At 39.7% G+C, this 13,766-nt stretch overlaps 1 protein-coding gene across 1 annotated transcript in view; it reads left to right on the top strand.

Annotated features, from left to right (window-relative positions):
- Nucleotides 1-11,700, top strand: part of LOC310864168 (roundabout homolog 2) — a 61,748-nt gene extending 50,048 nt beyond the window's left edge. The window contains exons 19-26 of the mRNA XM_083772751.1: nt 377-507; nt 2,350-2,619; nt 2,820-2,958; nt 3,874-4,172; nt 4,691-4,798; nt 5,421-5,618; nt 7,247-7,374; nt 11,146-11,700. Coding sequence (XP_083628877.1) covers nt 377-507; nt 2,350-2,619; nt 2,820-2,958; nt 3,874-4,172; nt 4,691-4,798; nt 5,421-5,618; nt 7,247-7,374; nt 11,146-11,157 — 1,285 coding nt within the window. The 3' untranslated portion in view covers nt 11,158-11,700. The remainder of the gene's footprint in view (nt 1-376; nt 508-2,349; nt 2,620-2,819; nt 2,959-3,873; nt 4,173-4,690; nt 4,799-5,420; nt 5,619-7,246; nt 7,375-11,145) is intronic.
- Nucleotides 11,701-13,766: the final 2,066 nt, after the last annotated feature.

Genomic DNA, 13,766 nt, shown 5'->3' with positions numbered 1-13,766 from the left:
TTACCCCCATTTATTTTTAAACTATAGTAACTAGTCGTTACTTTTCTGATTAGATTAAGACTTGTTTTATACATTCTTAACTAAAATGGCTATTTGAAAATAGCCGATCAAGCTCACAACACATTGGGATGTGGTGCGTTGTAACCATGTACTGTAGAATAGATATGCTAGCTATTTTAGAAACATTTAGAAACATTTAAGTACTTTTGGTACTGTAACTATATTTTGATGCCAATACATTTGTAATTTTACTCCAGTAAAAAAATAAAAATTAATACAGGCTTTTTACTTTGTAAGAGAGTATTTGTATATTGTGGAATTGCTAACATCTGAGTACATCTGAGGCATTGCTATACTTTCCTGTGTTGTTTTCCAGGACTGGTTTGTTGGGATCGAACATGGGTAATTACCCCTGGCTGGCAGACTCTTGGCCAGCTCCAAACCTTGCCCATAACAGTAGAGAATCTGTCAACTGCAAGCTAGACTCCACGGAGAGATACTATAATGGTAAGTGATCTTAATGCAGTAGTAATACAGTACATTTGATATTATAGAATGGATTAGGAGTTTAGGACTGAACTGAATGTTATTTTGTGACATTAGATGCTTCTAGTTTGGTTTTCAAGTGAAGCTTTTGATGTTTGACATCTAAATCCTCAAAGTGTTAAATGCTCAAATAAATTGTAAAAATCCTCAAAATCCTAAATTTGAATACATTGATTCACTTGATTAAATTATCTTTTCTTAAATTAATTAATTACTTCCCTTATACAGTTTACACCTACTCATTCAAGGGTTTCTCTTTATGTATTATTTTCCACACTGTAGTGTAGAATAATAGTAAATATATAAAAAATATATATTTTTGGAATTATTTGTAACATTTAACGTGTAATTAATTTGTAATTTGTTTGAGATAATATGTTTTTACAAGGAAGAATCGATATATAACAACTATCCGTATTTTGTAAAAGACCATTATTTTGTCTGCACTACAGTAGGGGGATAATATATTATATTATGCCAAGGACAGCTCACCTAAGCAAAGAGAAACAACAGTCCATCATTACGTTAAGACATGAAGGTCAGTCAATCCAGAACATTTCAAGAACTTTGAAAGTAACATCAAGTGCAGTTGCAAAAGCCATCAATCACTATGATGAAATTGGCTCTCATGAGGACCACCACAGGTTATATGACTCAGCGTTATATCTGCAGCAGAGGATCAATATGTTAAAAGGACCAGTTCCAGAAATTGCCTAACTGAAAGTCATTGTTCAGTAACAGGGGCCTCTCCAGCACTTTAATAAAGCAAAAATAAAATTTCTGGTGGATTTTATCCAATCAGGAGAGAGTAGGCCTACCCATTTATCAGCTTCAAATATATAGTGGTCCAGGTGCAATTTTGTCTGCTCATTTATTTGTCATTTCACTTGTTTATCCTATCCTGTATGAGTTATTTCTCCTGATTGGATATCATTGGTATCCTGACATTTTCTTTTTACTAAGGAGCTGGAAATTCACTCCTGTTACTGAAGAGATACTTTGACTACTATATAGTTAGTAACACATTGTTGACTCATCAGACAAACAGTCTGATGAGTCCAAATGTGAGATTTTTAAACACCTACCTACACAGAGAAGGTCAATGGATGATCTCTGTGTGTGTGTGTGTGTGTATATATATATATATGGTCCCTACCATCCGTGAAACCACAGAGGAGGAGGTGTGGTGACTGGGGGGGTGCTCTGCTGGTGACACTTACAATTCAAGGTCCTCTTAACCAAAAAAGTAGAAGTGTGTCTAATTGATTGATTGATTTCATTAACAGTTTGTAGAATGGGTACAGTTCAATGAAAGTACAGGTCAATACACAAAATCTGCTAAGAGGATAAAACCAGAATAAGCACTGAGACTTGTTTACATAATTTCAGTTCATCAGAACATTTAAAGGCATACAGATATACACACAAAAAGGAAAACAATATATATATATATATATATATATATATATATATATATATATATATATATATATATATATATATATGTATATATATACTGTGTATATATATACACATACACATACACACACACCATTGATATACACCGTTAGAAAATAAGGGATAAATTGTATAGTATAGAAAAATAGGTGGGGGACTTTAACCTTTTTACAGGGGCCGCCCATAGGTGCTCTTTGAGAACACTGGATTTCCTTTGACTAACACACTGAATGTCACCCACTTCTACGCCTGTAAACTTGTGATGTGGCAACACAGTTCATTGTTGACTCTTATGAAGCTTATAACTACCGGTATTCACAGAAGTCCTCCACTGTCCTGCTGCAGGTATCAGCAACTATCAGAACCAGCCTGAGAAGTACAGTATGACATCCAATGACAGTCCCATCTACAGCACCATTAACACAGCTGAGGAGGACTTGCTGGCCTATTACGACACTTACTCCAACACGCCCTACACCCAGGGTCATGACCCCTACGGCAGCAGCATCAGCAGTGGCCGGGTTGGTCTGGAGCAGGATTTAGACCAGTGGACACTTCAGTCTGGTCAGTCTGGGACTGAATATGGCAAATGTCCTTATACCAAGGCAGACAGTGGTAAAGCAGGTTCCTACATATAATAATACATATACATATTTCTATTTCAGAAAATAAATAAATAAATGCTTTATTCTCGCTCAGGTTTACATTGGATTGTGCATTGGATTGCTCTAGTGTTTTGTACTTTAATGGTCTATGCCTGAACCTAATGAATGAATACTAAGATGAGTCTGAACATAATAACTCTCCTTCTATAGCCAAGCTGGGTGAGCAGAGATCTATTGGTTCTCTGTCCAAACATGCTACTCTCAACTGGATGGATGTCCTTTCTCTGCCAGTTCCAGCCAATATAGACAGCGGTCATACAAAGATGGACCAGAGTAAGAAGAGACAGAGGTAGGGTTTATGACTGTAACCCCTAACTACTTTCCTATGGGACAGCAGTTGAGTAGTCTCAAAATACACATTAAGGCCATCTATCACCATAAGCATGTCCTCCAGCAATGTTTCTCTGTGTTCTTTCTGATTCTTATTCAGCAAGTTCTGTAGGTGATTATTATATTAGTTAAGGCTTCTGCTCAGTTTAAAAACAAATTGCTGTATCTATCTATTGTTGTATGGTTTATTGCTGTATTTATTGTTTATTATTGTGAAGTTTTTGACTCTTTGTTGAACAGTGTTAGCCTATCTTATCTTATGCTATACTATCCAAAGAAGTCTGCTACTGTACATCTTTCGACAAGAATGTTGATGTGGGTGAAGGCTTGAGCGTGGCTGCGTGGGGAGATTTTGAAATTATGGGATTATTATTAGTTGTGTCTGCGGGCAGCGGGTAGATTGGACAAGTCATACACGCATTGAGTGTGTCTAACTATTTCTGACAGATTAGATTGTGGACAGAACAAGATGGGGGTGGGTGCTGGGTTTGGGGCACTGCTTCTGACAGGGCTCTGTCTTTTGTAATGACATTAGCCGTCATCTGACAGTCTGGATTAGTAGTTTCCCATTTCAATGACATGTCCTCCATTAAATTAGGCCTGACAGCATCACAGCTGACATCATAAATCACTGGAGTTGTTCATGTCCTCTGTAGATTTCTATTGGTCTTTTTTTTTGTATCACTTAAATCGACATGGAATTTTGTCACTTGGTGGTGGTAATATCATTCTAATGGCTGTTAATGTTGTATCACTTGTATCTGGCGGTTAATATTTTATAATGGCCTTGATACATAGTATCTGATTGATATTCATCCTTCAAAGATACGTACTCATACTCATAGTCATGGGACTGCTTCTATCTGTCCTCCAGCTCTGATGAAGACGATGAGGACTGGTGCCCGCCCCTGCCTGTCAGGACTTATCTAATAGACAGCTCCAGGGAGGAGGTCTCCAGCCTCGCCTGTCAAGGAGATGAACTAAGCTACATGTATAGGCTAGAGTCCACCACGTCCACGCTGCCACCTCTCCTCCCCAAGAACTCGCACAGGCCCAGTGATGACCCTCACCTCTACCACTCTCAGGACAGCAAGTCCAACCACAGTCTCTACCACATGAGCCAATGGGCAGATGGCGTCAAGGGAGAGGTGTTTGTGTTGAACAATGGGAAAGGTAGGTTTGTTGTGCCATGGCATCAATCAGTTGTTGGTTCACTGATGTTTACAATATCTTTTTAATGGGACTTCCCTGAAAGTGAACCATGTCATGTCACAGTCATACACAGCTTGTGCTGTTCTGGGCATAGAGGGGCGGGTCAGTCTACTGCTGGAAATGGACGGCATCTCCCTATTGGTTCACCAGCCTTGAAGGAAGTGTGCACGCGTGCGTGCGTGCGTGCGTGCGTGCAATTGCATAATTGGCATGATCATTATAAATAAAGGAGAGAGAGAGGCCACATCTCGCCAGGCATTTATTCTTTCTTTTGAAAACAAAACGCCTGCTGTCTCCGAGGCTACTGTACCGTACATACACATTAAAATCCTCTTTGATCGTTTTTAGTTTAATTTCTTCTTTATCATGTTAGAAATGGTTTCAACATGTAAATGGGAATAAATGTACTAATATTCAGTCTGTGTGGAATAGTACCGTTATCTTCCAGGAGGATGACATTCCCTGTTCTTTCCTGTTAGGACATTCTCCTGTTTTGGCAGCAGAGTCCCTCCCTGCAGCTCTGGCACACAGATCCAGAAGTAAGAAGAAAACCCCCAAGTTCAGGCGAGAACTCCACAGCCAAGCAGGTCTGACATAATATAGCTTGTAGTGCGTCCGCCTTACAGACTGCCTGAGATAGCATAGAGACATACAGTTTTCAAACGATGCTGACCTTTGGTTGAACTTCAAGTTGTGTAGCTACCTGAATCCTGTATTAAAATTGGCTTTAAGGGAGGACAGTGGACCACGGTATCATGCTCATGTCACTATGACACAGCCATAACCTCTAGCCCCTTTCAGGTCCCTTGTTTACCTTTTCTGTATTTGGGACGTCGGTAACAAGAGTCTTTTGAATGTCCGTCCATTCTCTCTATTACCACTGTGTGGTCACAGACAAATAGTGTGGGTGAGATTTAAAAACTCACACCCGTGTGAAGTGCGGGGCGCTCTTTATCATCGTACATCATCCATTCATTGTGTGATATTCTACTTTATTCTACTTCTACTTCTACTTTCACTCAAATCAATTGAATATAGGACCTTTACTACTACTTCCTGATCAGGCAACAATGATTCAACATTGCTTTTAAGCTCCTCATTTATGCATGGTCATAGTTCATTCTTGTGCATGTACTTGCAATACTGCTGCAGTCAACATTTAGTCCAGTACATTTTGCAGAATAACTAATCAACAACTTTCAATCACAGATCTGCCCCCTCCACCAAACCCACGCCCTACAGACTCCCTGCAGCTCTTGGCCGATATGTTGGGTTGCAGTCAAAAAGATAGTGAAGGGAGCGAAGGGAGTGACAGTGACTCCCACGAGTCCCACCACATTGAGAGGAGGGAAGAATACTACTCACCCCAGACCCAGAGGAGAGGGCATTCAAAGTGGTTATCACAGGGTGTGTACAGAATAACATTATACAGTACATTTGCTTTGGTAGTTGGTAATTGGTAATTATCTCACAACAAAAACATTGTGTAAGTTCTACACAGTATATACATTTCAACTCATCTGTCTGTGTGTGGGTCTGCATGTCTGGACAAAGGATTATGCTCAAATGTGGAGATACCGACATCAGCACAAATCGGCCTTGTTAATGGCTTCTATTGTGCCTGACATCAGACCAGAGCTTGATCAGTAAGAGAGAGAAAGAGACAAAGGGGGAGAGGGGGCCATTTAGTCCCGTTACCGGTCAAGGATACTTTATCAAAACAACAATAAAAAACATTGTCACATGGATAGATGGCCAATGTTACTGCATTGCTGGTATACTTTGGGTACAGCAAACATTCAAGTGAGATAAACCAATGAAACAAGAAAATCAAGAATGTAGAGTATGCTGAATTAATTAAGAAAAAGACACCTCACATTATATGGCAAAGTAACAGTTGAATCATTGATTGTAGCTACAATTCTGTACACTGGGCAATTGTGAGTGATGTGGCACATAATGTTGCTGTCAGATTGAATACTATGATAGATGTAAAACATAAGTTATCATTGGAGATGGAGAAGTGGTATAAAAGTATTAGATATCAGCACTTCATGCCGGCAGGGTGAAGCGCATTTTGGATTAACCACTGAAAGCTATTACCTACACAGACTGGAGAAAATTAACTTATTTTAAGAATGCATTTGAAAAGATCAAAAGTAATGCCCAGATTTAACAGTGATTCCTACTTACTGTCAAGTTATCATTCAATGCTGAGTGCTGACATAAAGTAGGGGGTGAAACAGCAAAGTGCCGTGTCCACAGAACAGTTTTTGAGCTGCCAGCTCCACCTTCCTTCAACCGCTGAGAATTGTGTATGTGTAGCGCTCTGAACACGCTATCCAAAAAGCTGTCACTTAAAAAAGAAATATGTGGACATGGCCTCTAAAACAGACATGTGCTGTAAACCCTATACTTTGAGGATCTGGGTATATAATAGACATTCGTTATTTTATAAACATTGAATTGACTTAATATAATAATATAATAATATAATATAATTTGCCTTGAAGATCTGTCTGGTCAGATCAGTCAAAGCTTCGGGATAAAAAAGGAACTGGATAAGTGCATTATTTACTATTAGAAAGGCAATTCCAAAACGGCTCCTTCTAAATAACTTAGTGCAAACAATCTGCTGTTAAAAGGAAAAACAACTGCATCATACTGAACATGGAAGCATATTTTGAATATGTGCTTGTTGACCAAGCATTTAATGATTTTATAAAAACCTATACGTTTGATTCCATTTCAACATCGAGTGGAGAAACATATGGCAGCTACACATAATAAAACTCAATCCAGAGAGAAAATTGTTACGTGAATCAGTACAGTACAGTATATATACTGTACACGCACGCCAGCACACACACACACACACACACACACACACACACACACATATACACTGTACTGATAACATGTAAATCCTCCTGGGCCGTCTACACTTGAAACAGGAATTCCCTTTTCACTTAAGGTTTGACCCATATAATTACAGCTGTCATTTGAAGTAAATGGTGTTACATTGTCATCTACAGATGAGAGTGTAATCCCATACGGTCAGCCCGGCTTCCCGCAGGGAGTCCAGATGTCAGGCTATGGGTCCCTTGGTGGAAGGGCTTTCTCTGAGTCCAGGGACCCCAGAGCTCTGCAGAGAAGAGACCAGGTATGCCTATAGATAGTACATTTAACATTTATTTATGAAAAAAAACACACACACCCGTGTTATCATCATACGTCCTGATACATCATCTCATTCTGGCCAATCACAATCTGTGTCCTCACTTTTGTCTTCAATGTTTGTGTTTACATAAACCTCCAAAGCTAGACATAGGAGGGCCCTCAAAAAATTATTGTCCCCATTGCATTTTTTCCAATGCATGGCTTTTGAAGATTACCTCCTATGGCAGCCAAGTCTATAGGATTTTTTATGTTTATTTAGAGCACTTATGACGTAAATCGTTTGCCAGGCAAGTCTATGGACTTTGAGGATATTACAATTTACAATTTGTTTAGACGACTTAAATCGTTTCAGCCAAGTCTATGGACTTTAATGTTTGTTTAGGGCACTAAATTATGACGTAAGACGTCATGTGGCCGATATAAATAAAGTCGGCGCCCCTCATTTCACACAGATTGAAGCAAATCTGTACTATAATAGAAAACAAAATGCCTCCATTTTAACAGGAGAAAGTATACTTAACAAGTGCCGTCTGCAGAATACTTCTGTAGCTACTAACCAAGTTGTATCATACCCGGAAGTTATGCGGGAACGCCTACTGAATGGTAAAAAACTACTTTCTGGCCTTGACAGCCCATACATCCAACAGAAAAGTCCTATCTGATTGCATTAAAGTTTAACTCATGTTGCCACTCGATTTGCCACTCCCTTTAAGCATGCGCATACCCTCTAGTTAGTCTACCATATTACATACATTTCACATATTCCAAATACATAGCCATAGATCGCTCCTATGTCTGTCCGGATAGCAGAGTGATATTCTGCTGTGATTTCATTCACCGCCCCAAAGGAAGTTTTAATTTGTTTTCATTTCGGGCCCTGTCGCAAACAGAGAATGTTGCGCAGCTCATGGAGGTGGAAATATTTGACCAAAAACACGTTTTCTGCCAGAACTTTCAAATGGACATGAAACTAGAGGACAATATCTGATTCCATGGCGCATGAATTAATTATTGGGTGAGTACACACACAGCACTGCATCGTTTTATGCCGCAAAGGTCAGTCTGCTACCCGGGCGGGCTACCCGGGCGGGCATAGGAGCAATCTATGGCTGTGTACTTAGTACTTGGAATACATTTGGAACGCCCTGCCACTGGTTGTGAAAGCTGCACCTTCTATGGACATTTTTAAATCTCGTCTAAAAACACACATGTTCTCCCTGGCCTTTTAACACCACATGCCCCTCCGCACTTTTTAATCATGTGTTGCTGTGCTATCTCTTGTCTTGTTCTGTAATTTTTGAGTGGTGCAACCACTCCTACAACCAGCAATGTCCGTGTCTACCTATGTGTCTAGTAGTTGTCTACCTTGGCCATGAGCACGAGTATATGACTTATTAGTACCAGTAGGGGGCGCCAGAAACAGAGAGAGGGATAGTGCTGCTAATGAGAGAGAGAGAGAGAGAGAAGTGGGGGGGAGGGGGGAATTGCACCACTCACACATGTGGGTAGATTTTGAAGGTGCGTTTTACCAATGGAAATACATAAATTGGCCTCGCTCTGCGCACATTCGTATTATGAAAGGCATATCGGCCCGTGTTGAACGCACTGACCCGTGTTGAACGCACACACATTATGGCTTACCGCGGTCCTGAATATTTTAGCATTGTGGGAGTGTCCATATGTTAATTATTTTCGCTTTGCGCAATTTGCTATTAAGCCCCTTGACCTAAAGACACTCAGCGCATAACGATTAGACGTGGGTCTGACCACCTCATAAACGCAAAAAGCACTGTTTGATTTGACACTTGAGCGGCTCTGAGAGGCTGGTAGAGTGTTGCCATGTCTGTTTATTATAAGCGGCTTATTTTTCTGTAAAGTTGCTTTCTGTGTGGTTGTTTTTCTTGTTTCTAAAGTGGTTATTTGGGCTTTTCTCCTAATGTTGTTTAAACCAGTGATCCTCACACAGCACATTCCCATGTCAAGGATCCCCAGATGAATGCATTTGCCCAACTAAGGACAGCTAATCCAAAAATTAAATAAAAAAATTACTTTTGAAAATAGCAGATCTATACCAGCTCACAATGCATCACATTCATTCATTAAAACTATGAACTCTGACTGCAGGGGGATATATAATGATCATTATAACAATGTGCAAGAACATATTTAAAAAGAAGGAAGAACTTTATATTTGTGGACAATCAAAATATGTTTTTTTATTTTAATGTGGTGTCATTCAAATTAATCTGGATATGGCAGACTCACTATTTAGAAAATAAAAACATGGCACTTCATTTAAAATAGGTTACAGACCCCTGTTATATGCGCTTATTTTTATAGACCTATTTACTTGTTTCTATGAGACATGGCAGTTTTGCGTCTTTTTAAAAAAAATGTTGAGATTAGAAACGGCCATAATTCTTTCATTTCTCAACCTTAAAAATAAATAAAAACATCTCCATAATCCGTGGGAAATGTGCTTTCATATGCTGTATCACACCCGATTCAAGTCTTCTTCAATAAAATGCTACGAGCGAACTCAGCGAAGACCATACCATCGGGGCCACAGCATTACGCAGCACGCATTCAACTCATTCCTTCGTCGTGACTTGAATGAAATAAAATATAATAAACGTTATTTTACTGGTGTTTTTCAATAGAAACAAATAAAGAGCGTGTGTAGGCTACTGTGTGCAAGTGCAACAGTGCATATACATGCATGCACTAGGCTATATTTCTTCCGTGTCGGGATGGTGATTGAGCTCTTCAAGTTCACAGCCCGTTTGGTCTTTCATAAAAAAACGTTGATATTAGCCTATAAACACTCATGGTTCTCTCATTTCTCAACCGTTTTATTAAATGTAAAAATCTCCATATTCCTTAGGAATCTTGCTTTCATTCGCTGTATGGTACATGGTTCTATCGTTATCGAATTAATTAATTACGCATGGATTGGCAATTTGCCAATATGCTGCTATCTACTCGCAATTCCATTCCGATCTGAAAGGTGGGTCTGTTCTTTTGAGGCATAAAGGTGACAGCATGCAGTGCAATAGGAATAATTAACCCAAATGTGACAAAGGCATGTCATGTCTTCTATGGTGCCAGCCTGAAGAAATGTCATACCACGACCCCCAAAGTGCGCATTCCGTATGTGACATCAGCTGACTGGTAAAGAGAATAGTACGGACATGTTGATTGGGTACGTCTCAAACACGCCTTAAACACACCCATGACTAATTCAAGGCCGTTTTGCGCACTCCGCGGGGTGTCAAAAGCGCTTCTTAACATGCCCAAAATTGCAATATGACATACTACACGCCCCCAGATCATAATACTGTAATTAGATTAGTAATATAGAAGTAAGTAAAATAGAAGTCCTAAATCGACCCCATGATGTTCATTTTGCCTACTGTATATGTTTGTTTTTTATGCTATCCAGCACTTTGGTCAACCTTGGTTGTTTTAAATGTGCTCTAGAAATAAAATTGACTTGACTTGACTTGACATTCAAATGTATGTAATTCTAGAGCTATCAAGAGCTATCAAGTTGTAAGCTGGAGATAAATGACACATTCATAATCACTCAGAACTCAGAAACACTATTGTCTGTATGCATACTGAAACACATAACAATTAACACGGCAAACAACAATGTGTGTTTGTGCACATTATATTGTCAGTAATTCTACACTACATTTACTGTTGGCTTGAGTCCTCTAAATGCCGTGTTGTTGTGCTTGTTTGATTTCAGAAGCTGACATAGACTGGAGCAGATTATATGATGTGGTATTCCGTCCCCGTTTTCTGCATCTTTGTGGACGTTTAGCCTGTTGCCATGGCATCTCAAAAAAACTGAAGGCTGAAGAAAACAAAAACAAAACAAAAAAAGCATTAAGGCGTGCCCTGCCTTTTCACTGTCTATTCATATTTCTATTCACTTTTTAAATTTGATAATTTATTATTTATTTTTGTGATTTCCTGCCCTGCCTCCAGGTGTATACAGTATAGAGATCATTGCCATTTTTAAAAGATGTAATATAATAATATGGAACTAAATGATCTAGGTTGAATATAATAAATATAAGGAGAATGGATAATGTACAGCAAATTATTGAATGTAACTTATGTTTATCTTAACCATAAATCCATGATTATGTCAGCTTGATGAAAGGTAAAGTGTGTGTGTGTGTGTGTGTGTGTGTGTGTGTGTGTGTGTGTGTGTGTGTGTGTGTGTGTGTGTGTGTGTGTGTGTGTGTGTGTGTGTGTGTGTGTGTACGTGCGCGCGCGTTCATAGCTTTCTGTGATTCAGTACCCCTGCACATCACCAGTGTGTTAGTTGTGAATATTTTCATCATTTTTGAACATTTGTCAATAAAACATTTGATACAAAATTATATCCGTACAAAATTATATCCTGTCAATGTTTTGAATGCATAATGTAAAATCATACATAGTTATTTTAACATATTTTTGCATTGTGCTTCATTTGTCCCAATTGCAACATGATTTACTGTGAACTGCAGACAAAGACCAGCACAACACTTTTTGTTACAGAATAGTAAGAGTAAAGTGAACTCTGCAACAGAAAATAGAGTAGATATGTGGTGGAGCATGTTGGGTGTAAACCTTGTATGCTCAAAACTGTTACTTTTCAGGAAAGGCCTGTGTTCGTCTTGTCGATTTCCAAATATCGGATTTTACATTAAACTGTACCGTTAGGTAATTATTAGCCTGCTTCCCAGGGAGAGAAGAAAAATCATGTCACGGCATCATGGTCAGTATCTTGTCAGCATCATGTCAGTATATATCATATCACATACTGTACATGCATGCATACAAAAGAATGGAGAGCTTGATGAATTGATTATTGTAAAATGACAGAAGTGAGATATTAAGGTTGTGATGTGTTTCCTGGTAATTGTGTGCTGTTTAGTGACCTTGGTGTCAAAATCAAATTCGAGCCACATTCTGTTACAGCCCAGCTAACATGTCCATCTGGGCCCAAGTGGGCCGTGCACCCAGTTTTCACAAAGGGCCCACCCGTGTTAGCCCATATGGGCTTACGTGGGTTTCTAACTGGATCTTAGGTGGTATCCAAATGGGCCATTTTATTTCACGGGTTCAGGTTCCACAGCCTAATAAAGTGTAAATTCGGGAGTCCTTGACAAGAAAAGGTTTGGGAACCACTGTTGTAGAGGGTCTATAGAATAGATAGATGTTGATGGTATTAAGTTAGTGACTTTGACAGTGTACAAATGGAACCGGTTTTCAGCAGGTCAAATGAGGTACAGAAAACCGTATGACTCCCAGGCTGATCTCACTGTATGAGTTTTTGTTTAAGAACTAACAATACATTGAAAAATATATTCTGGATGTGACACTTACAAGCCGAAATAGCGCAGTTGGTAGAGCATTAGACTGAATATCTGAATGTCCCTGGTTCAATCTAGGCTTTCGGCAGTTGAAATGAGGTACAGAAAATCCTATGACTCTTAGGCTGATCTCACTGGGTGAAAAACTAGATGAACAAGACCAATTTCAGGAGAACAAAACAAACAAAAAAGCAGTGTGAATTGTCTGGAACCAGTGGCTCAGTGTGTTAGAACATTGGCCACATGATTGGGAGTCGGGGGATGGTGAGTTCAAGCCCCACTCAATTCTTTACTTTCAAGACCGATTTACAGAAGAACAAAACAAACAAAAAAGCAGTGTGAATTGTCTGGAACCAGTGGCTCAGTGTGTTAGAATGCTGCCACATGATCGGGAGATGGTGGGGTCAAACCCCTCTCAAGTTCAAACAAAAAAACTAGAAAAAGTGCCCTTCTGGGCACAGGTCTCCACCAGGTTATCCACAGATCCGTGCAGTTAGAGGTAAAAACACTTTTGGGCCAGTTATAGCGCCACCTTGAGGCTGAGTTGAAATTGTTCATGTGGCATTTCGTCCTGGGCCTAGTGGGAATGTGCGTGCACAATTTCACGGAAATCACGCGATGTGTTCATGATTTGCAGCATTTTGTTTGAAACTGAGCACTCCTGTGAACTTTGGAAGCCAATCTTAACCAATCAGGATGGAGTCTGAGAAATCTGAAAGACCGGTTTCGTTGAATGGCTCTAGAGAGACTGTGTACTAATTTGCGTGATGTTTGGACAAAATCTGTAGGTGTACTGTGAAAAAACTTGTTTTGCACAAAGCGGCCTCCTGGTGGCGCTATAACAGGCCGTTCTGGAAAGTTTGGGGCAGAGGTTCATGGTTGGCATCCAGGGAGTGTGTGTGCAGAATTTGGCATCGACCGGGTTAACGGTGGCTGAGATTAGCTGGTCACGGACGGACACACGGACACACGGACACACGGACGGACGGAGTGCAAAACA

The sequence above is a fragment of the Protomyctophum parallelum genome (assembly GCF_964188405.1).
Source record: "Protomyctophum parallelum genome assembly, chromosome: 9".
Taxonomy (NCBI): domain Eukaryota; kingdom Metazoa; phylum Chordata; class Actinopteri; order Myctophiformes; family Myctophidae; genus Protomyctophum; species Protomyctophum parallelum.
The sequence above is the reverse complement of the archived record's forward strand: the minus strand, read 5'-3'. Positions and strand labels throughout refer to the sequence as shown.